At 51.6% G+C, this 27,965-nt stretch overlaps 5 protein-coding genes across 5 annotated transcripts; 3 read left to right on the top strand and 2 right to left on the bottom strand.

Annotated features, from left to right (window-relative positions):
• Nucleotides 1-226: 226 nt before the first annotated feature.
• Nucleotides 227-2,205, top strand: LOC100908170 (uncharacterized). The gene is made up of 6 exons (XM_003744509.2): nt 227-300; nt 1,037-1,112; nt 1,197-1,294; nt 1,429-1,556; nt 1,776-1,894; nt 1,985-2,205. Exons 2-6 carry the CDS (start codon nt 1,085-1,087, stop codon nt 2,113-2,115), a joined length of 504 nt encoding a protein of 167 aa, XP_003744557.1. The 5' UTR covers nt 227-300; nt 1,037-1,084; the 3' UTR covers nt 2,116-2,205.
• Nucleotides 2,206-7,550: 5,345 nt separating this feature from the next.
• Nucleotides 7,551-17,532, top strand: Nup358 (nucleoporin 358). The gene is made up of 14 exons (XM_018639992.2): nt 7,551-7,622; nt 8,364-8,545; nt 8,682-8,865; nt 9,010-9,201; nt 9,282-10,220; nt 10,330-10,554; nt 10,677-11,148; nt 11,265-11,428; nt 11,660-12,172; nt 12,273-15,273; nt 15,392-15,870; nt 15,968-16,184; nt 16,701-17,108; nt 17,231-17,532. Exons 1-14 carry the CDS (start codon nt 7,551-7,553, stop codon nt 17,425-17,427), a joined length of 7,245 nt encoding a protein of 2,414 aa, XP_018495508.2. The 3' UTR covers nt 17,428-17,532.
• Nucleotides 17,533-17,691: 159 nt separating this feature from the next.
• fbp (fructose-1,6-bisphosphatase) lies at nt 17,692-27,302 on the bottom strand. The gene is made up of 6 exons (XM_018640016.1): nt 27,104-27,302; nt 22,199-22,347; nt 18,743-19,011; nt 18,396-18,612; nt 18,088-18,222; nt 17,692-17,971 (listed from the first exon to the last, which is right to left on the bottom strand). Exons 2-6 carry the CDS (start codon nt 22,338-22,340, stop codon nt 17,736-17,738), a joined length of 999 nt encoding a protein of 332 aa, XP_018495532.1. The 5' UTR covers nt 22,341-22,347; nt 27,104-27,302; the 3' UTR covers nt 17,692-17,735.
• On the top strand, nt 22,721-24,221 carry LOC108864406 (uncharacterized). Its single transcript, XM_018639993.1, has 3 exons — nt 22,721-23,290; nt 23,562-23,676; nt 23,836-24,221. Exons 1-3 carry the CDS (start codon nt 22,721-22,723, stop codon nt 24,219-24,221), a joined length of 1,071 nt encoding a protein of 356 aa, XP_018495509.1.
• On the bottom strand, nt 25,747-26,233 carry LOC108864420 (E3 ubiquitin-protein ligase RNF180). Its single transcript, XM_018640017.1, has one exon. It carries the CDS (start codon nt 26,213-26,215, stop codon nt 25,787-25,789), a length of 429 nt encoding a protein of 142 aa, XP_018495533.1. The 5' UTR covers nt 26,216-26,233; the 3' UTR covers nt 25,747-25,786.
• Nucleotides 27,303-27,965: the final 663 nt, after the last annotated feature.

Consider the following 27,965-nt stretch of genomic DNA (forward strand, 5'->3'; position numbering starts at 1 on the left):
TTTTTGCCCGATCCGAGTCGCTCCCCTCATTGTGTTTCCGGGAATCCTCAATGCTTTTCTTGCAATCTCCCGCGCGATCTTTCGTCTCCATCAGTCCATATCTATATGGTATCTGACCAACCTTCTCATAAAAAATAGCGGCACCTTCTGCCTATCCCTCCACAGCTTCAAGGAAATATGAAGACCGCTGTATTTAGACTGAGCAATGGTCATCAATTCCTTCCGTCAGACGCGGACGGCTCCGCACTCGGGTAGGAGCTATACTTGTGGCTCATTCTAATTCCTGTTCCTCGTTGAAAGGTAAGTCTCTGGATCGATGCGTTTCTTCATGGTCTTGTCGATCTGCCCTCGATGCACGCAGCGGAATGTCCATCTGAGGAGTTTTGATGCTTTCCCCGGAAGCATGCAGCTGAGATTGCGCTCGAGATGTGGAAATTCTCCCGATCTCGATGCGGGCCCCCGGTATTGAAGCCCTCTGTTCGAGTTCCCCCAAAAACTCTCCGCAGATGAATCGGATCAAATGGGAACGCGATCTGTGGGATTCGTGCGGAACAACATTTCTGACAGGTCTCGAAATGATAAATCGAATGCATGGCGCCGCCCTGATCACATGGATCATAGCTCTAGTATGCATGGAAATCAGCAGATCCAGGAAATCGTCGATGATGCGCGTCCATGAACGATTAGGAAAAAAACAGAAAACAATCATTCCTCGGCAATCTTCCTGAGCTTTTCTATTCGCCCGATGTCTTGAAGGGAGTAGGACTTGAATATATGATTGCCGGCTCGCCTCTGATGAGCCCTCCAGGAGCAGAGGTTGTTGTAACGGGAGATGATGCGAAGTCCAAAATGTTTTGAGCTTGTTCGTCTACCGTGTTGGTGACAGGTTATTGTTAGAGATCACTGTGATCCCGAATTCAAGAGTGAGAAACATCTCATTGGTGTCAGGGTACAACCCCATACCCAGAGAAATCGTGTCCAGCCGGCTTGGAATTCGAGGGGTAATCTGCCCTCTGGGTGATATTCTGGCTTTCAGTGAGCGAAGGTCAACCGGAAGCACTATCCACTTCGCATCCTTAGGAAAATGCGGCTAATATTCGCTTTGGTCAGCGGTGAGTTCTTCCTCGAGACAAACCTTCTGGAGTATTGGTTCGAATAACAATGAATACTCATCTAAATACATACACCATTTCCAGTATTCCTCGTGACTCCAACACGAGCGGCTCTGAAGGACGACTGGCAAAATACGTGCGATGACGACGAGGAGTACGCAAATGTCGGCCTGATCGAGAAAGTGAGTCAGAGTTGGTTGTTTCACGCTGCGCCTCATCGCCCTTCTTGTAAAAAAATCGGCCTACGATTCTGCACGAATCAAATGAAACAGAGCGGGTTCAGATAATCGATTTTCATGGTTTCTTGTTTATCTAGTGGCAAAACAACGTGACAGGGTATGCATTGGCCGACAGTGTTCTGTGCTACAAGCAACACTTCACGATTTCTGTCGCCGGAGATATCCTTGAGTTCTCTCTCCCGAGAATCGACGAGATTGAAATAGGGTAAGGACGATGGAGGAAACGACGTCTTTGGAGTTGAACCAAGAGAGAGAGAGATCGAAAATTCTCAAGAATAGGTTCAAGTCTCATATTTTGCTGTTCGATCTCTGATGAGTGTACATAAGGGAAGTATACATACATATGATGTGTACTTACAAATATATGTACGTCACGTGTACACGTATATATCATGCACCCCATTTCGACCCATCTGACCTTCAGGGCTCGCTTCGAGAGAGTCGGAAATCATTACGAAAGCACCGGGAAGTCTGCTAGCCGACTATATTTCTTCAACGACAATGATAATCTAGACGAGCTGTACGTCCTCGAATGCGGCACAGGCAAGTTCCGAGATGGTTCAGGGCTTTCTTTGATTCTCCTCGGTGTTCGACGAGACCAACCCTCAACTACTAACCCTATATCCATTCCAGATAACCTCAATGTCTGGTATGTCCTCGTCGGGGGTAACAACGCTGACTGCACGGACACATGCGCCGAAGATGTTGAGAGAGCAGGTTTCGAACACAATCTCCAAACTTGCATCACCGGCCGTTCAGAATAGAGGCGCCATTCTGTGCTAGCAGGAGGAAGTGATCGAGCTTTCTTTCGATTGGTGTGTCAGAGAGAGCTGTAATACAAGGGTAAAATCATTCGTCGAGGAAATGGTCATTCGTCAGTCGGAAGAAATCCTGATGATGGGAAGTGTATCTACGCACTGCTTGCGCTGTGCACCAGGGGAAATCGGCCCGGGGAAAGAGTCACCTGGATGTGCGCACAATCGTTGCACTCGACGATTCTGTATTTTCGAGACTTCTCTGGTTCTCGTCAACTCGCGAAATGGGTTGCTTTGTCTCTCCCCAGGTGATGTATCTGACCCGTGGTGCGCGGGATGCTCCGGAGGAATTAATGAGCACCCTGGTGACGATACGGGAAGAGAGTGCACGGAGTCAGGGAGTATTTTTTCTCCCTATTTTCCGGGGCTCAAAAGGGCGATATTTGACGTACAGGCATCCGCCACTACACTTCCGATCCTGCGTCCGAATGCACTGCACAGATTTCACGCTCTCTCAGGATTATCTGCTCTCATTAAAAGTGACCTCACACTGGCCTCTCGTGATCATGATCGATTTCGTCTCCAGTTTGACCTCCATTTTGGGCTACTCGGGCTACTTATTCTGTTCAAATAATCCAGCTCGTTATCCCATGCATCCAACCCATATGTGTCCCGTCTAGCTAGTTGAGATGGCAAGCGACATGATCCGGGTCTAGTAAAGGTAGACTTTGTGTGGGGAGCTGCAGGTCTCTAAGCACTGGAGGCATGTTCCTCGTCCCTTTCGACGGGGAACTTGCCCACAGATCAGCAGTTCGTGGGAATCCCCTCGGGAGCCGAGGCTTCAGTCGGGAACGTTGCGTGGGCCAATCTCGGGAAATACAGTGTCAACGGATGAAGACACGTGAGAGACGTTTATAGCAGAGCTGATCTCCGCATCTTGGAGCTCATCCACAGCATATGTGTGTTGGAGCGATTCTACGAGTTCAGTCACTTGCGAAAGGAGTCAAAAAAATTTAGCTCGAGGTCGTCTCCTCTCGGAAATGCTTGGGGTATGAGAATTCTCGAAGGCAAATACCGCCACTGCATCGTACTTGAACAAATATTATTCTATTAGACTTGCTGCGAGGCTCGAATGTTTTCGAAAGCGTCCTGAGCACGGTCAAGGAATATAGCTCCCGCGCTTCCGTCTAGCCAAATCGAAAGGGCATGGCAGCTGGAAAAAATGATTCTTAGATTCAGCCTTGTAGCTTTCCACGGACGCGGGTCGGAGAAATCCGAGACTCTCGATCGGGGAATGTCATAGCTACTGTTTGTTTGAGGAGCGACAGAATTTATCGTCTCATTCACCTTGGAAATTTCGATGCGGTGGAATCACGAATAGCACCAACTGACTCAACAAGCATGCCGCGCTCCAAAATCTGAGTCTTCCTCTCCGTCGTGAAGAAACGCAGTAAGAGATGAGCATCCGCTCGGGTCAGTGCTTATGGATCGTCAGATTCTCCGTTTTTTTCGCCTTCAGATGCTTCTTCGCGCTGTGTTTCACCTCATCCATGTGCCTTGGGAGAGAGCACCACAAATCGATGTACAGCATAGAGCTGACCAGAGCTCAGTCGGACTTCAATAAGTCCAGATTCAGCCCTTGTGAAGGGTCGCGGCTCCTCAACCCCGTGGAAGCAGTGAAGGCGAATATCGTCGCGACTAAAATCTTCAAATCCTTTGGATCCGAGTTGATTATACGCACAGCGACGCGATACAATCTACCGGCATTTGTTCTCTATCCGCTCAGCGGAATCGCCTGCAGGCACATTCTGATCGTTTACAGTTACTTTTCGAAGAATGGGAAATGCCTAATCCCGAAAGCAGTGACCGCCGCAGATCTGTCGAGGATGAGCAAGGGCCTCGTCGGTGCCGTACGTTCAAGCAGAGCTTCCCGTGAATTCCGCCATAAGGACTTGACCTACAACCTATCAGGCGACGCGTTTTCTCATTTGTTCGGTCTACTAGATCAATACTTCCTCGTCCCAATCGACGGGAAGGTTGCCGCCGATTGCAATCAAATCCTCCACAGTATCAAGTTTGTAAGGAAAATTTTGCTGTGACCTTCTGTCGCACCAGACTCTGATGCTTCCCGGCCGGTGAATAAAAATCCGCAAGCAAAATCCGGCTCACTGGGGAAGAATCGAGAGCAAGAAGAGTTTTAGTTCGACGCTTCCTGTGTGGTGGCTCATCTTTCGCTTGGTTCGCGGTCAATTAACCGAGAATATCTCCGGAAAAGCTCGAGAGAATGGCTCCCCTTGTCAGATATCGATCAAGATGTGATCTAGGAGCAGGGCTCGGGTTAGCGTCATATCGTCATTGGCTACGTATGCTATAAAGTTGGGCTGATAATGATTCACTAATTCGGCTCGGAGCGGAATCGGAGAGCCCACTTTAGCAGTCGAGTCTCGCTAATCAAACGGCTTGCTGACTGAGGAGGAATAGGCTCGATTACTCGATGATTCGTTGGATTCGAAGGTCCACTACCGCGGCGCCTCCGATAGTAGCGAATCGTCAGAGGACCTCCCCAGATCTTTTTGACTCGGAGACTCTTCAGGAATCGGCGATTCCATTGGGGGTTGCGAAGATTGTGGGCGGCAAGCCACAGATGAGTTCGCGCAAGACACAGGACTCCATACCGACATATTTTGGTGGAGAGGTCCGCAGGTTCTCGAGGGGAAACTTTGTTGAATGGGCGGGGCGAAAGGCTCCGCCAAGACGGTTCGGCCGCTTCTTAACCTATCGTGCTAAATATCGACACATCTCGCGGGGAGGGTGCCTCTTTCTAGACTAGACAGACACCCAGAATTGCACGGCATTTTAGGGATGAGGAGCCTCTGCCCGGATGACGTATGAAAGACGGAGATTAGTGAGCACGATCCCTTGTGAATTATGAGACGTCGTCGCTGTTAATAATGAGAAATCAAACCCATCTGAAAATAGAAGTGGTACCCCCGAATACGAATTTCGTCAGCATACCTCAGGGCGCATCGATCGGGTTCGTTCTAGCGCTCTCGAAAACATTGATGAGAGCTCTCAGCACCCCTGATAAATGTTCGCTACCTTAGAGTCCGAAGAAATGATGGACATTCTCCACCATGATGAATACCGAGTTTTCTCTGGATTCATCAGCCTGGTTGTGAAACCTCATCGCTTCGGTTCATTCATGAGTCGGTTGCCCTGCCGCTCGCATGCATCCCGGTCCATCGAAGTCGATGAGACCAGCTTCACAATTTGGTGTCTGAAAACTCCGTAGAATCGCCCTGGGGACACCCAAAGAGGCAAATATCCTTCTATAGCGGACGCCTCGCTGTTTTCTCGCAGGTCACCTATGGCAGCCGGGATCGGCTGCAGACTCGTCGACAATGACCAGCGGTCCCATGCAAAGCTATAATTCGCTCAACGATGATGGGTTTTCATGGTCGACAGCTTCCTGGAAAACTCCCCGATTCCGAATTAGGTGGATTCATGGTTTCGTTCAACTCCCGGTTTTAGGGAGCGCTCGGTCCCGATCCCTCTTCGTGCAACGATATCAGAAAGGATGCAATTTTACGCAAATTTCTTGCGAGTCACTCATTCTCCCTTTTAGGGCCCGCCCTGAGGAAACTCTGGATCCGCGGAAGGAGTCCGCTCCGGTTCACCCGCGTGAAGCTGCGCTCGTCTAAATATTCGGGTTGACAAATGCATATATCGACCCCGTCGAATCGCTCGCTGTGAATAAATATCCGATCTTCATCTCGACCGTCGCGCTATGGGCTCGCGAGTACGGAGCTCGAGGCTGAGCAAGACCGGAATCGGGGAAGTTATGCGCGCGGAGACCGTTTGATATTCTCCGGCTTTCGCGTAGCCCTCGTAAGGGCATTCGTTCATCTCTCGGAGTGAGTTTCTCGTCGACGCTCCACACGTATCGCTCTGCGCTGCAATCTCTCCATTATAATCAAAAGGTCTCACAGCGTGACGGAACAACTTTTCAATCGACGAGAACACGGCCCAGCGTTTGAGCTCTGATTGGGGATTGGAGAATTGATCTTCTATCCTCACGTCTCGAGGACATTTTCGCATTCAAAATGATTTGCATTGAGGGAAAATTTGCTCGAAATCGAACATCTGTATGTGGTTCGCAGAAAATCAGTCTAATCGTAGCATACGATATTTCTGTTCTCGATAATACCCGGTAAGTACCAATCACGTTCGTAAAAAAGTTTGACTGTATGTTCCCCATAGACGTTTACTTATTACTCAGTACGAGTGAATGAGAGACATTGATTGATGAATTGTTCCCCATGGAATCTTGGGACTCGACCCTCTGCGACCCCTCGTGGGTGAAGATCATTCATCAGAGTAGAGAGCAGGGATCGATGGGCGTTGGGGGAGATGCCTTCATTATCGATTTCAAGATACTCCTTAGAGAGACAGAAATGGACGAGATCGGGAGTTCTGGAAGAAGCAGAATGTCTGGAGAGTCAGACAACTATTTTCTGAATACAGGTCTACCCTTCGGGTGGGTGAACAGGACAAGAAAAGCTTAGACAGCGAATGCGCGCCGGATAGGCGTGGGAATCCGTGACGACGAGGACAGGAATCATTCGCGGTTTCTATGCGTTCCCACTAATAAAGGCGCCGCCGACTATACGTCAAGTTCCTGGGCAGAGTCGGAGTGACCACCGGACTGACTTGAACCCTGTCCTCTGACGACCAGAACCGGAGCGCGTGCGATTGCCCGGTCCGAGAGAGGGCAGCGATCAGCCGGTTTTCTATCCCGCCGCCTGTGCTTTCCGAAGGATCCTCCAGACTTGAGTGTTGATTGACCGTCATCATGAGGTTTCGATTGAACTTTTCTGGCCGCTGGCCGCATCGAGCGGGGAGGAGAGATGGGAGAAGCTCTCGACGCAGCCTGCGCTGTTTGCCGCTCTGCGGAGATTTCAAGATCCTCCAGTGAGAGCCTTGACCATTGTGTAGGATTTGTAGACTCGGCCGAGCTTCCAGGGAGCTTCGATGCAGCTCATTCCGTGGAATGAACGACCTTCGAATCAGGTCGGCTGCCTCGGGAAAAATGTTCGCGCCATGCGTGGTTTGAATCGAGCCCGCGAACTACGGGGAGCGATGATCTAAATGTATCCGACGGTTCTGGTTGGTGCTCTGCGTTCTGTTATGTGTTTTGTGCGCCAATAATCCGGACAGACCGCCGCGCCGGAGAGGTTTGTCCGCTAGCTGCTGTGTGTGCTGCTCGGTTCAGTCGTCGTCGTCGTCGACGGTGCAGCTCGTGTCGTCTGTGCTTGCAGCGGCAGAAGCAACGTTACGGTGCCACCACTGCCACAGACTCCGAGTGGAGCGCAATATCGTTATCGAAGAGGCTTTTTCAGCCGAGGAAAAATCTTTTTCGTGCGGCAAAACTCGATCTCTGCGCCATGAGCAAAAAGCGTCTCGAGGTCGACGCGCAGGTGAAGAAACTTCTGGCGAGCTGCAAATCCGAGGAAGAGGTATGACGCACGCCGGTTGAAAACTTGATCCCGGCTGCCGAATGGGATCCTTCTTGAAATATCTGTAGTTGACCGCGGTTCCTCTCTTAGCTTGAAAAAAACGCGTGTACCTGCCGCGGATATCCTGGCGCTTGTCAAATCCGGGGTAGAATGTTTAGCGTTGTTCGACGCGGAAAATCGGTTCCTCCATGCAGAACCGTTGACATCGCGAATGGGGAATAGTCGGCGAATCGGGAATTTCTCCCAAAGAGAATCTCGATGTCGACCGTATCCGATGACAGATTTTTGAAACTCGTCTGGTGTGGATATTTGAGCTCAAGATAGCGAATTCTTGGACTTTTGCTGAATGTGGGGACCTCGCGCAGACAGCGAAACTTCGAGAGCGCCGGAACAGTGCGCGCGAAAAATCCGCGATGTGATTGAATTTAGTGAACTGATCGGTGCGAATAACTTTGAGCCTCATTGCTCAAATTTGAGAGGAAATAATGATTTAGATCTAGGAACATGACGGGAGCACCGTCGTCGGAATTTCATTTCTGACGGCGATACTCGCAGAATGTCAGCCGATGCTCAGCCTTCCGGGAATCCATCCTGGTTCGGGCATTCACTGTGAATTTCATCTCTGATTCGAGTTCTGGAGTTACGATCGCGCGCGTTCAAAAGCTTTCCACGAGGTTCACGTTAGAGCCATCGCCCGCGCGGGACGGAAGAGTTCGTTTAATCACCTGTTGACGCTTTCAGCGGATCCATCGGTACCTGCGAATCGCCCAGCAGTACCTTTACATCGATGAACACTGCGAGGCTGAGAAGTATCTCCTGCGATACATCAAGGCGAAACCCGACAGTCATGAAGCGCACAAACTCGTGGGTGAACTCTATCTCAAGCTCCGCAGATTCCAGGACGCTTACGACTCCCTGAAGAGGTCGGTTCGAAGTCAAACGTTCAACTTACCATAGTTGAGGGGAGCAACCCTCACTCCAGAGCGGGGTAAATCAATTACTTCGCTTGCGCGATTCGACGCGTTGATGCGGTGAGTTCACTCTTAATTTTCTTTCCAGATCCTACGAACTCAGCGAGAACAAAGAGGTTCTTGCCAACATATGCGAAGCCGCTCCCCTAGCATCAATAGCGCTGTCGGTGAAAAAAGGCTGGCTGAAAGCGGCAGAAGAAGCCAATATTCCGCAGATGAGTATGTTAGGCCTGAGGGAAGCCGTTCTCCGTGAGGGCGAATTCAGCGTTCTGGTAGGTGGTGATTGATTCTTCCTCGGAGCTCCACGACGAGCTTCCTCGACGAAATGTCGCCGATCTGCATCCGCTCCATCAAGGGGAACCGGAAGACTGGAAATCCCCTCCACGAGAGACTAATTTGATCATGTTTTTGTTCAGGAGATGGAAGCAGTCCTGAAAGAGCGGTCCATCCTCTATCCTCTAGAGCCGGAAGCGCAGATAAAGTTGTTGGTGTTTTATGCTGAAGCGAACCGATTCGAAGATTGTGTGAGAATCATCCTGCGAGAAGAGAGCAAGCAGGAGTTGCGGAACAGCCCCCAGTGGTACAGAGCGTGTCAAAACGCTCTGAATGTAAGTTCCTCCACTTCCATTGATTAAATCGGTACCTCTCAATTTACTGCTCGTATTCTAATCGCGCTCCGATCCCACAGAAACTTCGTTCGAGTAAAGCCATGCCCTACGATCAGACCCTCGCCCTTCTGCACCTCCACATCAGTCAGAGATTGACCATGGGTTTGATCACGGATCCGTTTTTCATCGCCGACCAAGACAAAGGCAGTGTGGGTCTGGAAGCATTCTTCAAGCAGCTCGAAGTGTTCGATAACTTGTTAGACGAGGCTCTGTCAAATCAGCAGTGGTACCGGGAATGCTTGTGGTCATTCGTATTGGATCACTTCACCGGTCAATTGTTGTTCCTATTCGCGCTCGGTATGCTGCGTCGGGCCGACGAATCGAACCGCGAAGATGCCTACAGGGCTCGAGGTCAGGCACTCATGTTTTGTGCACTCGAATATAAACCTAAGAAATTGACGAATGAGACTTGGTTCTCAAAACTCAAAGACGACGTCAGAAAGCTCTTGCTCCAAGTGCATCTGGACGGCTCTTATCGCACAACCGTGTGCTATTACTGCCTCGCGAACACGTCGACTGATCCGAGTTTGGCCGAGAGCGTCAAAATCGCCCTATCGGGGAACTCCGCTGTGAAGTTCGTGACCGAGCGACTCTTCCCGGGAAAAGCGATCGCGGCCGTTTTCAATCAGACGGTCCTCGCTCGAGCTTGCACGAAGCTCCCAGATCGATCGGTGATCGCTCCCTATGAGAGTAATTCGTGCATAGCCTTCGCCGGAAGTCTAGAGCACATCGTGTGGTTGCTTTTGAGCGGAGCAGAAATGCCGACGGAGAAGATCTTCCCCTCGTTGCTCCTAGTTCCCAGCACTATGGATGGAGCGCACACACCATCGCAATCCGATATCGACGCCTTCCTGGCGGCAGTCTTGGCCGCAGTTAGACTTTTCGGAAGCAAGCTGGACATCATCAGACCCACGGTTCCCCGCGAAATTCTCCACAGGGCTTTCACCACGAACAAACAGGTGGGTTCTGACCGCGGGTTCGAATAGCGACAGCGGGATTTTGGTCGTCGATTCGGCTTGAGATTTTGGTTTTCGATTCGGCCTGAGATTTTGTCTTTCTCCTTTCCAGCAAAACTTCTGGAACGCCATGTATCGGACGTTTGTGAAGAAAGTCAACGCTGGCAGGGATTTGATTCAACCGAAAAAAGTTGTGAGCGACGGACTCGATATCGTGCGCGGCAAGGATGCCAAAAAGTCAATGCCGGTGTACTATCTGATTCAGATCGCTCGAGACCTCCATGAAAAAGGTCGCAAGAAGGCCCCATACTTCGGCGCTGCCGTGAATTACTACAGGGTTCGTTGCGAAGCTTCGTGATTGATTCTATGTAGCTACTCTCTCTCCTCTGAGGACACGGGAATCAGCCCAGAGGAGTTTTCTAAGCGCGCAAAAATAATGACTGGAGTGGGTCATTCCAGATTGTCCTCGCTCGGCTGGACGAGCAGCACAGAATCCAACCGGCGATCGGTGGCGGTCGCGCGGCCCCGAGCGTGCTCTTCGAAATCCCCAAAACGATGGCTGCGTCCGAAGACGCAGGTGGATATCGTGGCGAGGCAAATTTAGAAATCGGAAAGTTCCTTCTGTATTCTGGACAACTCGAACGAGCCCGCAGTACCCTCGAATCGGTCCACAATCCTAAGGGTTACTTGTACTACGCGAGAGCGGCTGGAAAGCTCTGTGACGAACTCATGTCGGAGGGCGATGTCGACACGATCGAGCGCCTCCTGGAAAAATCGAGCGCTCTGCTGAAAAAAGGTCTGCAGATGGCCCAGAGCGATCCCGAGTTGAGCGAAAAGTTGAAAAAAGAACTCGAGTCTCTGAAGTTCAAGGCCTCGGAAACAACGAGCTGCCTGGACGTGGAGCTGAACGTATCGGGACTCAACACCCGAGGTTTGTATTTCGCGCCCAAACCCAGTAATCGCGATTCTCTGAATCCCCATGTAATGAGCATGGTCCAGCAATACATCCTCGATATGTCTCGCTGACGATATTCCCTCCACGAACAGAGACGACTTCGCTCCCAGAAGTCGACATGAACAAAATCGACACGCTCATCAAAGAACAGACGGCGAAAATTTTGGTGGACTCAACTCAGAAGTCGGCCAAACTCGAAACGGAACTCACTGAGTTGAAGGCCATGCAGGCAAAACTCATCGAGACTCTGGCACAGGTAAATATTATAACCTAATAGGCAAACAATAGTAATCTGATCGAGACGAGTCGCCAACGAGAAGAGACTGCTTGTGACGGGTCAGCGCATTCCTATCTGGCTCGTTCATCGTTCGATGTCGAGGATGAATGATCGTTCTCCGTGCGTAAATCAAGTCGTTCAATTCAAGTCGATCCTGGGTCCCCGCGATTCAATAAGTCTATCAGTCTACAAGTCGGTCTTGTCTTCCAGGTTCTAGCTGAGCAGACCATAATCTCCAGCCAAACGAAAGCAGCGGTTGCGACGAACTCCGAAATGGTCATCAAAGTCGCTCAGATCTCTCAGCAACTGACACGCATCGAAGAACAAGTCAGCCTGTCTCAAACCTCGGCCGATTACACCGATTATCAGGACACCTCCTCAAGTTCTCGCACCCAGCAGTACCAAAGCGGAGGACTCGTCATACCTCCGGGCGCCGGTTTGCCTCAGTTCAATCTGACCGGAGTTCAGCATCCGTCCGCGCAAACTTCCTTCGCGGCCGCTGCTCCCACCAAACCACAGAGTGCCGTGGTGACCCCGAAAGATGACTTCTCCAAGAATAAGATTCTCTTCGAAGCTGAAGGAACTATTTACGAATCGCGGGCCGGCGTGTCCTATTCCGCCGTGTCGGGCGTCCACAAAATTGTAATCCTCCAAACACCGAACAAAGGCCCCATTCTCAATTCATTATGGTATTTCGATGCCCAACGTGTATACATCTCGCATGTAAGTGGTCCGGAGATTTGTCAATTTCTCAAGGGACAATTCCCTTTCATTCGATTCCTCGGAGCTCCGCGGAATTTCTCACGGGTTTTCCCGATTTCAGGATCTCGGTCGAATGACTTTCTCAACGTACGACACTGGCGACGGCCAAACAAACGTCCAATGGACTCACGGTGACAAATCATACTACATCCGTTTCACCGATTGGTCCATCCAGCCGGGCGAGATTCTCATGCGAGTTTTCCAAGATTGCGGAGTTCCACAGGAGCCGTGTCAGCCTGCGAAAGAAAATATTTTCTTAGCAGCGGCTCTGAACAAGACCCCGACCAAGAGCTTGGCGAGCACAACCTCACCCAGACCGGACGTAGCCGTAGAAACGCCGAAATCTTCGATTTTCTCCTCTCTAGCGATGACCACACCAAACACGACGAGCGTGCCGCTCGCGACCCCCGTAGCGGTCTCATCTTCCCCCGGGATCTTACCGACGCCCGCTGCACCCTCCGTGTCGCCTGCGAACGCGTCTAGTCCTTTTGCCCTCGGCTTCGGCAAATCCAGTCCTTTCACAAGCGTGACCGGTAAGGCTGCCGTTGCCGCCCCTGCTGCTGCTCCTGTTTCCACATTCGGTCAAACACCATCCCTCGGTGGATTCACATTCAACTCGACACCCGTCGTAGCAGCGAACACCGTGCCCGCTCCGACCGAGGTGAAAGCTGCCGAAAAATCCAAAACGGAAGAGGAGCCGAACCCCTTCTCCGGATTCAGCTTCCAGTTCCCTAAGCCGGAGGCTCCGCAGCCGACCCTCGGGAGCGGTTGGCCGCTAACCACGTCAAGCTCCGCCGCTTCGACGACCCCCACGAGCAAGGTTTTCAGTTTCTCGGCTCTCACGCCCACTGTTTCGACGGTCGCATCGAGCCCGAGCAATCCCGCCGCTGGCGTCGAAGGAGGAGACGCCGAAGGAGAAGACTACGAGTGCACTGCGCAGTTCAAGCCGGTCATCGAGCTGCCGCAGCTAGTCGATGCGAAAACAGGCGAGGAAGACGAGGATGCGAAATTCTGCGACAGAGCCAAGCTGTACCGATTCGATCAGCAAACGCGCGAATGGAAAGAGCGAGGACTGGGCGAGGTGAAGATCCTCCGCAATAAAACAACAGGAAAATACAGAGTTCTCATGCGTCGTGAACAGGTGCTGAAAATCTGCGCCAACCACCCAATCTTGCCTGGAATGGAACTCAAACCGAGACCGAAACCCACAGAACACTTGTGGTTCGCCCCTGATTTCGCCGACGGAGAGCAAAAGTACGAACAGTTCGTCATTCGTTTCAAGACAAAAGAACAAGCCGAGAAGTTCAAAGAGGTGTTCGACGAAGGTGTGAAAGCCGCCTCGGATTCCACCTCAGTTGAAACCTCGCCGTCAGCGAAGATTCCCTCGATCCCGGTGAAGGAGGAGGCTTCCCAAGGGAAACCCTTGCCCTCGCTGTCGGAAATGTTCAAAGTCGCCGCCGGATCGTGGTCTTGCAGTACTTGCTTGGTGAACAACAAGGCTGACGCGTCGACTTGCATCTCCTGCGGAACCTCGAAGTCGGGCGCTGCGTCTCAAGATACCGCTAGTTCCGCTCCCGCCGTCAGTTCTCCTTTCAAGTTTGGCGTCCCCGTCGCGGCTAAAGACAACGCACCTCCTGCGGTGCCGTCTTTCGGTGATTTTTTCAAACCCGACCCGAAAAACTGGGAATGCTCCTCGTGCTATGTGAGCAATCCTCCCACCGCCGAAAGCTGCCAAGCGTGCTCAGCGGCTCGAGCGTTCAAGTTCGGACTTCCGAAAACTTCGAGTTTCGGTTTCTCAACATCCAACCCCGATACGACACAAGCGTCAAAGGCTCCGATATCGACCACGTATACTTTCGGGACGTCAGCGAATTCATCTTCGGCTCCCCAGCCCGCGACTGGCTTCGTGTTCGGCAATACGGTCGCTTCCACGCAGGCTCCGGCGGCTTCTACGACTCCGACGGCTCCTGTTTCGGTTAAGAAAGAAGTCGAGGATCAAACACCGCCGGCTGCTGAGCTGTCCGCAGGCTTCACGTTTGGCAGTCCGCAACAGCATAAATTCTCCTTCGAAGCTTCGGGCGTTCGACATTCGGAGGACGATGACGATCAAGTCGTGGAATCGCAGGATCGGGATTTTGCTCCAGCGGTAGCTTCGCTTCCGCCCGAGGTTGAGGTCGTGACCGGCGAGGAGGGCCAGACGTGTCTCTACTCCGTCAGAGCGAAACTGTACCGTTTCGCGAACAAGGAATGGAAGGAGAGGGGAGTCGGTGACTTCAAAATACTGCAGGATCCTAATACGTCGAAAGTTCGTCTCACCATGAGACGGGAGCAAGTCCACAAGGTCTGCCTGAATCACTACCTGACCAAACAAATCAACTTCAGCAAACGCGACGACAGAACACTGGAGTGGCAAGCCCTAGATTTTGCTGAGGGGGAACCAGAGCCAACACTGTTCGCGATCCGGGTCCGTAACCGAGAAACGGCTTCGGCAATGCTCGACGCAATTCTCGACGCTCAGGGAAAACAGGCCCCGACACCCGTGAAAGCCTCGCCGAAAAGCGCCTCGCCATCGGTCGAAACCACACCGAAGCAGAAAACAGCTAGTCCGCTCAAACCGCAGGTCCTGTTCTCGGACTCGACGGACGCTCAAGAATCTTCGGCTTCGATTCGAAGTGATTCGGTTGAGGTTGTGAAAATCGAGAGAGCTTGCGATGCTGATGTCATGAGAGCTCGAGCGCTCATGCTTCCCGATCATTTCTTCCTCTACGAGGGACGGCAGCACAAATGCAAGGGCTGCCGAGGTTGCGAACAGGAAGAAGCGAATGAAGCTTGTGCAGCAACGCCACCGGTCAAGCCTGAGGAACAAGCAGCTGTCAAACCGAAGAAGGTCGCCCAGAAGAAGTCTCCGCAACCGGCCGAAAAATCTGCTCCAGCCGAAACATCTGCTCCAGCCTTGCAAGGACTCGCTGCGGTGAAAATCGAGTCGCAAACTACGAAAACTCCACCGAAAGCACCGCCCGTCTTTGGAGCGCCCCCGGCGTTCGGAACAGTACCAGTTGAAAGTGAGTGTATGCCCGATTTCCCCATGATTCCCTTGCCCGATTTCCCCATGATTCCCTTGCCCGATTTCAAAAAGCCGGAACCAAGTACGATTTTATGGATTGACGACTTTCCCCACAGAGACACAGAAAGAAACGCTGAAGCCATTGGAGCCTTCGGAAACCACGACGGACAGCGGTTTCTTGTTCGGTGCTGGATCCAGCATGACATTCTCAGCTCTGGCGGCGAAGGGGTCCACGACTGGCTTCGCGAAGTCCGGTGGTGATAACCCCCCATGGGGAGGTGGTCAGGTTTCGAGTTTCTTCTCATCGTTCTCGAAGACCGGAGCGACGAGCTCCCCTGGTAAAAACGACGACTCCACTCAGGACGTGGAAGAGGTTGAACCGTCGAAGGACATCCATTTCGAACCCGTCATCCCTCTTCCGGACCTGGTTGCGGTTCAGACCGGCGAAGAACAGGACCAAGTGTTGTACTCGCAGCGTGCAAAACTCTACGTCTACCACGGTGAAACCAGTGAATGGAAGGAACGGGCCCTCGGAGAAGCGAAAATTCTCCGCTGTACCGACGGTAGAGCCCGGATCGTTGTCCGTCGAGACATGGTTAGTTTTTCGATGACCGAGGATCTGTCTGAATTATCTTTGAAAACTCTCGAGCGCATCAATTTTCACCGTTACCCTCTTCTGACATCGTTTCCAGGTTCACAAAGTCGCTTGTAATCACTACATCACCGACGGCATGGAGCTGAAACCCCTTTCCACGTCCAACAACAGTCTCACGTGGTCTGCGGTAGATTTCGCAGAAGGTGATCCGACCCCGCAGCTTTTCGCTCTGAAAGTTAAGACCGAAGCCCGTCTGAACGAGTTCAAGGAAATTTTCGACCAGGAGGTGGAAAAAGCGCGGAAAGCGAAAGAAGGTGCGGACGGATTTGTTGTGGTCTGAAAGTGCGGTCGATATTAGGGGATGATCTCCAAAAAACTTCTAGATCCTCTCAATGATCCGAAGAGGCTCCCTTAGAATGTATTTGTGTAAAGAAAAAGAAAAAAACATTAAGAATTCCGAATGAGAGCATTACAGAGATCGTATCAAGAATGTCAATAAATGAGGTTTCTGTCCAGAACCGGCTGCCCCTGAAGTCTCTGCTCGATGCTATTGAGATCAATTTTCACTTGTCATCTTGGTTCTCGGCACGTTCTCTCCATCTGATATCACTCAATATATCTCTTGGACTCTGGGAGGGAGGTGAAGGTTCAAATTGATAGTGGATCCGAAAGTTGGAGATTATTCGGGAGAGTTACCATAGTTTTACAAGGATCTTGGGACGGAGCTCAGATTTACTCGCATGCTCGAAGAACTTCCAGCCGCTCGACTCCTCAAGTCACACGCGGCATATTCCGGCATCGCTGTTAATTCTACAAAGTTTGAATTGCAGGCTTAGACCAGACGGACGATGGCGATGCTGCGGGAGGAAATGGCGACGACTTAGAGGACTTCGAAATCGTGAAGTGCGGCCCCGAAGGCGTCGCAACCACGCGGGAGGACGCCAAGGAGGACTACGAAGAAGAAGTTTACGAATACGACGAAACCGCGGAGGAAGATGATGAATACGAAGAGGGCGAGCATGATTTCGACGAAGACAACGTGCTCTTCAGTGCCGTAGTTGACATCACAGAAGAAATGCCGATCGGCGGAAATAAATGGCTCGATCTTGGACAAGGCATCGTGCGCATCGTTTACGACGATGACATCTTTGGCCACGTTATTTATCTCAGCGACGCTGCAACCGACACTATCATCGCGAAAACCATAATCGCCGTCCAAACGTCTCTCCGGGAGACAGGTTGGTGATTTCGACTCGGACTTCTAGTTGCCGGGCCCATGTCCGATCGATTTCGATATATTCTTCCACCTTTCTTCTTTCACGGGGAGACCTCTAGAAAAAGACGAGTTCCTCTATTGCAGGACGCAAGGCTATCTGGATGGCTCAAGACGTCAAGCAGGAGCCTTTATTGCGGCGTCGCTTCTCCATCGAGTTCTGCACGGATGACGACCTCAAGAACTTCTCCGTGGTCTTCAATGAAGGGAAGGATACGGCGCTCAAATGTGGTATCCTCGAGAATTCCGACCAACCGCCATGGACGAGTCCGGCCGCTCCTTGATCCTCTTAAAATATATCGATGCTGTACAAACAAATGTTTGAATCCTTGAAAGTATAAGTGTGCAAGTGACGAGACACGAATCAATCATTAAAATATGTTCCGGCTTTTCTAATCGAGTGGTTCCTTTTTGCTTCGCTGATCCGTCACCGTAATGAGAGCTTCCTCGACAAGGTGATGAGGATTGAATCCTGTGAGAATCGATCGTCATTGCAGAAACAACATTCGTTCCAATCCACCGACGATGAAATGCCACAGCTTGTCGACTAACACGATAATGTTCTGCCTCGATTTATTCATCGATTCACGGATCAAGAACTCCCGTGCTCTTTATATTTCGCAAGCAATTCATCGACATCTTCGGACGAGCCGAGGAAGATCGGCTGCCTACAATGAAGACCGCTCGGGACCACGTCTAAAATCGGGATCTTTCCGTTCGAGGCTTTCCCTCCAGCTAATTCCATGATGAAGGCCATGGGGTTGCATTCGTACAAGAGACGGAGCTTTCCGTTGGGAGCTTCTTTCGTTGCGGGGTACATGAAGATACCTGGTCGGAGGGATTCGAGAAGTCATTCCTGAGACAATCCAGCAGAAATATGTGCAGATTGATAGGAAGAGAGCCGAAGCTCCAGAAGCTACACGAATCGGCGATTGCGTCCTTACCTCCGTATTTTAGCGTTCTGTGGACGTCTGCGACCATCGAGCCGATGTAACGAGCGCCGTAAGCCTTCCCGACTTTCGGGTTCTTCTTTTCCTCGACGTAGGCTTTGACGGCGGGATCCCACAGCGCAGAATAACCTGTTGTTCGGAAGATGAGCATTACAGTATGTCACTCCGTGCTCGAATCGCCCGGAATCTCTATCCAAACCACGAGGGAGGATCATCCTTTCGGAAAACGTCCCGAGAGTCCCACCCAAGCCTCAAAGATATCAATAAGAGAAAATATGGGACCTTGAGAACGAAACGCATACCTTCGTTGATGGAGTATAATTTGCCGCGAGGCTTCACTTTCATGTCAGGATCGGTCAAGATGAACTCGCCCAGAGACGGATCGAGCATGAACCCATTCACGCCGCTTCCCTTGAGGCCCAGGACGATCATGGTGGCCGAGCCGTAAAGCGCGTAGCCGGCGCAGACCAGTTGTCTTCCTGGTTGTAGGGCATCGCTCTCTGAGACGGTATCGCCGATCTGGAATTCACAGAAGATCAGGAAAAAGTCACATTGGAATAGGACGAATATACGGGGGACACTATCCGTCCAAAGTGCGACCGGGCGACACAGACGAGTTTCCCTCCCCCCCCCGGGCGTGAGAACAAACTTTCTTGTAGATGGAGAAGATCGAGCCGATCGACACGAGACAATCGATGTTCGATGAGCCGTCGAGCGGATCGAAGCACACCACGTATTTCCCTTGTTTCTCCAGGTCCACTTCAATTGCTTTGTCGTCTTCTTCGGAAACGAGCAAGCAGGTCGTGTACGATGATCTCAGCATGTTCACGAACAGGTCGTTGGCGAGAACATCGAGTTTCTTCTGCTCCTCGCCCTGGATATTCGTGTTGCCCGCGATGCCATACAGATTCGCGATACCTTGGGTAAGGAAGAATCAAATGAGTCGACTCGAGATTCTGCTCCGCCTCAGGGTTACGAACTACACTGGGAAGACTTTTCCAACCCCCGGGTCTCCTCCTGTAGAGCTGATGGGAGATTTGGAAAATCGAATACCCTATGGAGACTTCTCAACTTGAACGAGAGCGGCGCCGCCGCAGTCGTCATTGCCTGGAGCTTCGAACGAAGAATATCTTTGTTACATTGATCTCTGCATATATTCTACTTTCCTCCATCGTCCTTAATATGTTATTAAACGCCGTGATCTTTGAAGAGGATCGTGATGCGCCTTGAACGCTTTCGCGATTCCTCCGCTTGAGAAACAGGAGCTAGATCAAATTCAATTTGACCGCCCACTCATAATTGCAACTTGGAGAGCTCATCTGATTTCCCGCAGCCTGCCAAGCGCAACGCTGCCGAGATTCGCGTCGTGTGAGCATCGCCCATGGAGGAAGCAACCTCTATACCTGATTGGTTCGTATATCCGTGAAGACACTCCGAATGAATATTATTGTAACTGTCAATATTTATTCCTATAATATGAACACAAGCAATTATTATGAGTCCGCCTCGGGGTCCCTTTCTCTGACATGACTCCCTCGATAGACCATAAATATTTTTGAAAATAGAATATTCACTCGAAGGCTGCGAGGGCTATGACGATCCGCATAACTCGTATAATGAACTTCCATAACTCGACCCACCGCGGAGCAAGCTTGCTGGGGTTTTTGCTTCTCCGGCGGCGGGAATACTTGATAAATCTTATTTTCCATGAATCTGAGTTTGGCCCTCGATCCATTGACTCAGCTGACGGGTGCGTGACGTTGCGAGGCTCGCAGCTGGACGAGAGTCATTCCCGTCTCGAAAACCTTATCTGCTAGAGCTTGATTGTCTTTCGTCAACTGCGCATTGGAGTCGATGAGTCTCTGAAGGATTTCCTGGAGCTTCTCAGTGCTCATTTCTTCGAGCGGGTCTCGGTACACTGATTTCATAGAGGTCACACGGGACTTATGGTTGCGAACCATTCGGATCATTTTTATCTGTTTGTGCTCATCACGTATCCGACGTCGAATTTCGTCTTTGACTTTGAGAAGTTCCGCTTGCTCCGCGATGATTCCCTTCCACTCTTGCTGTAAACGCTGGAGCTCGCTCGCTTCGAGCGGTTTCCCCGAGAGCGCTTCGGGTTTCGCGATTGACGCCGGCTTGACAGCTTCGTTCATGAAGTCATCTTTATCGAAGGCTTCATCATCGAATTTCGCCGAATCTACTCCTTGATTGAGTGGATCGGTCTCAATTTTAGCCTCGACGACAGGAGCGCGGACCGGCTGTAAAATCTGGTCGTGTTTCGGCTGCGGTGCGGGCGAAATTTTGTTCTGGATATCGCTCGCGGGAGCATCGAGCGCATGCTTTTCCTCGATTTTGTCATTTTCGCCCAAGTCCTTTTCGTCTTCGTTACTCTCATTGACCGCTTGGATTGTCATTTTCTCCGGAACTTCTCCCTTGTCCAGACCTGCCTCCGGCTCCATCTCAGGTGCTTGTACTTCGGGTGTTTTCACGGTTTCCTCTCCGTGACTGGGTTTCTCCTCGCGATCCACTTCGTCGGCGGGCTGGAGCTTCGCAGGAGTCTCGCTCTCTTCCCGGCGCTCCTCGAGGTTCATTTCGACCTCTTTGATTTCCGCGGTGTTCGCCGAGCTTATCTGTTTGAGCTTACGCTTCAGTTGGGTAACGTTACGTTGAGCTTCCCAGAGTTTCTCCTGATGGTTCTCCTTGGTTTTGTTCTTGTCTTTGGACGCTTTGAGTTTCGCCACCAGCCAATGCATTCTCGCCAAGCGCGCTTCCTCAACCTTAAGTTCGTCCTCGAGCGAAAGTGGACGCATGACCGGCTTGAGCACATTCAAAGCCTTCTGAGACACTTTGAATAGGGGTGTGAGATCGATACCGATGATTTCCATGTGGAGTACGAGCCGCTCGAAAACGGCTTTGTTTACGGCGAGCACTTCTTTCTGATAGAGATTCTGTATTTTCTGAGTTCTCTTTTCAGAAAGTTTCGCCTCTTCGAGTTTCGATTCCATCACCGGTCCCAATATATGCGACGGCTGTTCCCGGAGGAAGAGTTTCACCAATCCGGCCGCGATTTGGGGCTCTTGCAAGACGAGCTCTTGGCCGTAGTTGAGCGAATGACGAGCTTGGTGGATTTTCGACTTGAAGTGAGATGTACCCTTGTAGAAATTGTGGCTGGGATCGTATTGTTTCTCCACATAGTTCAAAAGCTCTGTGAGAAACTTCGGGACGAGTGGGGTTCTCGGATCGACACTGGGGTTTCTCTTGAGAACGTCTTTCAGATCAACGCCGAAAAGTTTCACTTTCGTCGGTTTCGACGTCGTTTTCGCACTGGACTTGCCGAATTTGAATCTTCTTGAAGATGAGACTTTCGTGACATCCTCACACGACGCACCGGAACCGTCTTCCTCGAAGGCCCTGTAGCCTTTGTCTTTGTCCTTTTTCTTTTTCACAGACAGGATTTTCCGTCCCTCCTCGTCTCCTGATCTGCTATCCGCGTAGAGACCAGGGAATTCCTGCTCCGCATCGGGACTGTCGAGATCCATGTCGGACGGTCAATGCGGCTCGCTCGGGCAGTCAGTCAATTTTGGTGGACACAATGATCCTTACACCCGGATGACATCAACAAATAGTCGTGTTCCCTTCAATGCGGCACTGCATGACGAAGTTACCGCCGACCGAGAGAATTTTCCGGACTGAGAAGCACAGCAGTAGCAGCCTACTGCCGTTCCATCACATCACTCATTCCAGGCAGTAGACAGTCGTCGTGATACCGATCGTCATTCATCATCAACACGCATGGAAGTTGCCATTTTGGGGAGAGGGGGAATTTAAAAAAAACGCGCCGGAATCCCCGCGCGTGCAAAACGTGAGAGCGCTCAAGTTATGGGACGAGAACGAGATTTCGAAGCCGCTTCCAAGCCGAGAACACCCCGTAACTTTAATGCCGGTGATTCCAGTTTCGGGTATTTGGCATACGCAGCTGATTTCTAAGGACCGTGGCGGCCAGAAGTGCGATGGATATCCACCGCGCTTGGTAAGAAAATTAGGATTGATTACATCATCCGTGCTCCCGGCTTCATCGCCGAGACTGTACGTAGGTACTTACCGGCCCTTCTCACGGCGGCAGCGACGGCCTTGATAGCTGTTTGGAGCGAAGTGATGAGTCGGGTCAGATTTCCGGAGGCGCTTTTATGTTTACGCTGTTCTCCGAGGACGAACCGGGTGAGTGTCATCGCATTCGTGTCCATCGTGTCTCTGAAGAAAGCGAATCGAGGTCCGTATTAGTCGTGATTTCTCCAGGGACCGGCGGTACCATTCGCGTTTCCAGCCTTTGTGCTCTAGTCCAGAGCTGCCACTGATCAACGGTAAGGGTTCGAACCACGCAAGAAGTAGGAATAGAACAAACATCCAGGGTTTTCGGGTGGGAGCATCGGCAGTGCGCTTTTCTGAGGCTCGGGTACTTAATGTGTCGACGTATAGAGGAAGAAACCGAAGAGGATACCGATCCAATGCGGGGCATGACCCCGTCCATTTATGTTTGTGGCGAACGGACCAGGTCCATTGCGCATTCACTGCATCCAAACCGCGTTATCCTTTCGAGGGCAAGCCAACGGAATCGAAAAGCAACATGAATCTCTTCAGAGGGATCGCCAGTGAGTCGACCCTCAGGAAAAATTTCTTCAAGGGCGTGATCATGAGAATCGAGTCCATGATTGAGGACTATATGCCCCCTCAACAATTCGGTTTCAGACGAAACCTCGGAACGCAAGACGCTCTTCACGTGGTAATCGAGATCGAGAGAAGCCTTGCCACGGAGGGGCAGACATTCGCCATCCTGATAGACTGCCAAAAAGCCTCTGATCTCGCTCCAAGACAAGGAATGGTGGGTGCCTTCAAGAGAGCGGGAGTCAACGGGCAGCTACTCAAAGTCATTGAGAGCTTCTACCATGAAGACTCACTCGAAGTCAGCATCGGGAGAGGAGTCAGCGTTGACATACAACAGAATCGCGGAACGCCCCAAGACGATCCGTTGAGCTGCACAGGGTTCTCGCTTCTCCTCGCAGAGCTCCCAGCGGAAGTCATCGAGCAGTGTAGAACAGGAACGATTGCAATGTTCGCCGACGACATCATCATCCTGCACCGACACAGAGGCCAGCTACAGACGATGCTCGACGTAGTTAGCGACCATCTCGAGGAAGTAGGACTGCGATTGAATGCCTCAAAAACAGTGGTGATGAAGATCGGGCGGGGAGGCCGCCTCAGCCGGCATGACCGGATTCTGTGGAAGGGAAAGCCGTAGGAAATCGTGACGTCGGCGAGATACCTCGGACTCCGTCTCCAGACAACCGGGACATAATTCACGGAGCACATCGAAGAGGTCTGCTGCAAGACGATCGCGACGATGTACGCGGACACTGGAGACCCTTACAACGCTCTGACCGACCTCCTCGCGAGACCCCAATCTCCAGCGGAGGCGCCGGAACCCCATCCATGGGAACAAGATCAACTCCCCCCTCAAGGGAGGTCATCTCCAGTTGAACCCTCAGACCAGGTCGACCCTGAACCTCACACGTCAGGACCACCGTCAGTCTTCGCTTCCCAAACCATCGTCACCCCGGAGAGAGCGAAGCTCGACTTTCTGGAGACCCGAATAGACTTTTACCGGAAAGCGACACAGAATGAAAGGGACAGCCCGAGAGATGCCCTCGCACAAACGGCTCGCCTGAGAAAGATCCTTTCCAGGGCAATGGATCCAAGCCTCAGAGGCCTTCATAGAGTCCTCACCCAATACAACTCCAGAGGTTCGCGGATCATTCGTCGAAACCGAGAGCATGATCAGCAAATCACTGCCATATCTCAAGGAGCTAGGAATCTCAATCGTGGCCGAGATCAAAACGTCGACGGAGTCCACGTTCGACACGATCCAAGATCCCCCACCGGCTACCGCTCCACCGATCACAGCGAACGCTCAAGTTCCAGTGCGAACACTCAGCGCCCAAGCAGAGGGTGGTCCTTGGTGTACCTCGACCCAAATCGAAGAAGCCCGAGGGGCGCAATCAGGGCATCCGACACGACCTCCGGACTCTCCTCACGTATCGCACATAGCACAAATGCCCCTCCGGGGCTGACTCCCAGCATCGGCGACCCAGAACTCCCGGATCAACCCCCACCCGGACCAAACAACCAGCCACATCTTGGTGGCAACCAACCACGGACGACGGTCGAAGAGAGCAGTACGGCAACGGAAAGCCCGAAGAGCCCGAAAAACTACCTGCCGAAACTCAGCAAAAATTTTGAGCTGCCGAGGTTCTTCATCAACTCCAAAGGAACGATCACCAACCTCCTCATGGAACAACCTCCTCGGGGGACAAACGGGATCCTAGCAGGTTCGCACGCGGAGCATCCAACAGACAAAGGGCTTCGGCTCACGTTCAATCTGCTCTCGAATTCGGCTCGAAAAAAAGACCGATTTAATCGCGCACGACGCGAACCGAACTCGACTCTTGCCTTTCCATAGAGAGAGGAACATTTCGGATTCAAATCATTGGCGCGTGGCGATGGTTCACCTCGGAGAACTCCCGACACCCTGTTCCGGGAATTCCGGGGGGCGACTGTGACGAACGGACCAGGTCCATTGCGCATTCACTACATCCACACCACGTTATCCTTCCCAACAGAAATACTATTTCCCCGCAACCAATTCAACCACTTCCTCAGAGAGACCGGAGCGACTTATTGGAGGAACTTCAGATCAAGGATTCATATTTCTTCAATCCCTTTACCAATCAGTGTACATTATAATTATCATCAATATCAATCGTATCTCCAGGGGTTCGATTCCCAGTGTAGTGTAGTGGCTAGGCCAGGTCTCAGATCCGATTGATTCACACGAACAATCTCAGGCATAGAGCGTCTGCTTCTGCATCCTCATTTTGATCACTCCAGCGTCTTCACTTGATCATCTAGGATAGTGCGCTTGACTGTGGTTCTGACTGGGGGCTCAAGTGATTCTACGATGCGTAGGTCGGAATGAGCGGACGGTGCAGTCTCAGATGCCCGACTATTCAGAGGCTAGGATAGGTGATAACTGGAAGCCTATGACATTGTAGGGCGACCTAAGCCCACGGCCTGAGTAACCACCGACTCAAGTAGTTGTCTGCACTCCTCCTGGAAGGGCCTGGAGCCAAACATTCTTGCGAGATATCGAACATCCGGAAGTCGGGCATCTGGGAGACGGGCATCTGACACCAAACTCACAAGTGAAGGAGCCTCGGGCCCATGCGTGCGGGGAAATCAGACACACATAAATCAGGATGGAAACAATCTCTCTTTCCAGAAACAGAACAGAAATAAGTTCAGGAGCCATCAGTTCCGTGCCGATCGGACAGAAGCTCACAGATCGACAACTCGGATGCTACTGAGTGCTCGGATGCCCGGTAGAGTCGGAGCCTGAATTCGATTCTCCGAGATAAGTAAGTCCCTGAGCACCACTGTCGAATCCTATTTGGTCTACGAGCTCCAGAAGCTTGCTCGACTATCCAAGAAGAGAATCGGAAAGGTCATCGATATCGTGCGTCTCCCGTACGAGCTCTTACTCCATACTCATTTCAGACTTCTCATTCTACGATAAGAAAAAGATGAAATCGACCGCCACGCAAATATTTATTGTTGCAGGGTATACACAAGGGTGGGTTCAGGGACCTGCGTTTCCAGGAGCCACCACGGTGAAGTCGGAAAAATCTGTAGCAGCGGGGGGCACGACAATCTGAGCTTCGAGAGCTTCCCGGAGGAGTTGCGGGTTTTCGTGATCAACCTTCGATTTGACGATGTGTATCGGTGGGAGAACGTGCGAGCCACAATCGCACTGCTTGCCGCTCACGAAGTCGTATGAGCCAATCCTCAGAGAACAGAACGGGCAATGGAGTTTGCCTTTTATCCACCCGCCGGCGTCAATTTGTGACTGGAGCCATGTTTCGAGGACTTCATCCTTCAGGTACCAAACGAATTGTTTGGCAGAACACACATTTGTGTGGCTCTCCGTCCAGGGCTCGGAGTGATTCGTGAGCACGAATTCCCCACCGAAAAGTTCCTTACGACATTTCTGACATTTGAATTTATTCATCTGCACCCTAGGAAGGAGGAAATCGATCGTGAGGGACGTCAGCAATATATTTCTCGAGCGGATTATTCGGAAAATGTAGAGCGCAAAAGAGAGGCAGGGCCCAGGCTCCGAGAGCTCATCGAGACCAGAAACTGCGGTGGTGGATGGGACGGCACACGGGCAAACTTCCGAGAGCATTCTACGAGACCGAGAATTGACTGGGAGATCCCAACCCCCCTTTCCCGCCCCAACCTTGTAAGGTTCCCCTAGAGAAATTAGGATCACATTTTGCCGGAAGCAGATCCTTTCTTGACGTCAATCGCCAACTCGTAACAGAGCATAGCCAGACGGCGATTATCAGGGGCAAGATAAATGAAAGCCTTGGAGAAGGACACGCTCCTATCGGTGACGGACTCCCATCTCATCCAGGAGCTCAAAGGCCAATGTCTGCAGACCTGCATGATTCAAGGACTCCTCGGGGAACACCTTCCGACGGGACTATTGGAGAGAATCCTAACACGTATCCCTACTGTTCCGGATGCAGAAGGTCTGGATCGACGAAAATCGGAACAGACCCTCGCGTACACTTCGGATCAGATCGGATGTCACCATGAATTGGTTCATCAACGACCAGGCGGACCGCGCGAGCTAGCCGAGGGAATGAGCTGCTGTCCGAGCACGCGAATCCGAAGACTGTCCTGACACAGTCGAACCTCGGGATGAATTCAGTGATCTCGGTCCCGTCATTGATTTCGATCGCACAGACTCCGATTCTCCGGAGCGAGGGACCGCGATCTACCCGAACGCCGTCAAAAGTTCGCGAGCACAATATTGTCAACAGATTCCAAGCTGCTGGCCAGAACGCAGCGACGTCAGCGCACGAATGCCTTCGCCTGGATCGAGACTTACTCTGAAAAGTCGTGATTGAAGATTCGCGATCGGTCGGTGACTCAAAACTGGGGCAATTCCTGATCGACGATACACGCTTTGCGGGGGAACCACTGCGAGGCCTCGCTTACTCAAAAACAAAACGCTTTGAACGGACGTCTCTCGTTTCTCACTCGCTCGCCCGCCCGTTTGTCCATCCGGCCGCTCGATTCCTCTCATTGCCAAGCTGATAGCAACAGAACCCTTTTCTCTCTCATTTGCCTTTGGACCACGCATGCGCTGTATTACCTAAGGAATTGCGTTTCTTCCCAGGATGGCAACCGCTCCTGGTTGGAATGCTGCAGGAGATAGCCAGAGTCTGCTCGTCTGTGTCTGAGAAAGGACTACCGGAACGATTGCTCGGAACAGTACGGGACGATAGTTTTCTCTTTTCCTCATGGCCTATGTTTGTAAACAAAGAGCAGACGGCGTGGCCGTCCTCGGTCGTTGCCAATGTCCCCGCCTGGTAGCGCCACCGGTCGTGGAGAGCGGAGAGCATGACCGAGTGGACCTAGTAAGTGGATTGGTGGGGCACATTAACTCAGCGGGGTTGCCAAAAATTAGGGGAGAGGTCCTTCCTGGAACTTAAGGCAGGAGTTGGCTGGACGAGCAGCGAGCGATGGATGTCCTTTTGTGGAGAAGTGACCGCAATCGCTCCGTCTTCTAGCGATATCTTTTGATAACTATAGTACTATTGACTTCATTCAACAATTTTTGGTGTCAAGGTCCCTGCCCTAGGATATGGCGCTGTCGGGTGGCGAGTGGCGAGGTTTATTCAGATCTTGATCTGATCTGGGCAATGAATATCAATCGACGAAGTTCCGACATCAAATAATGCTCACTC

The sequence above is a fragment of the Galendromus occidentalis genome, unplaced genomic scaffold (genome assembly GCF_000255335.2).
Source record: "Galendromus occidentalis unplaced genomic scaffold, Mocc_1.1 scf7180000077470, whole genome shotgun sequence".
Classification (NCBI taxonomy): domain Eukaryota; kingdom Metazoa; phylum Arthropoda; class Arachnida; order Mesostigmata; family Phytoseiidae; genus Galendromus; species Galendromus occidentalis.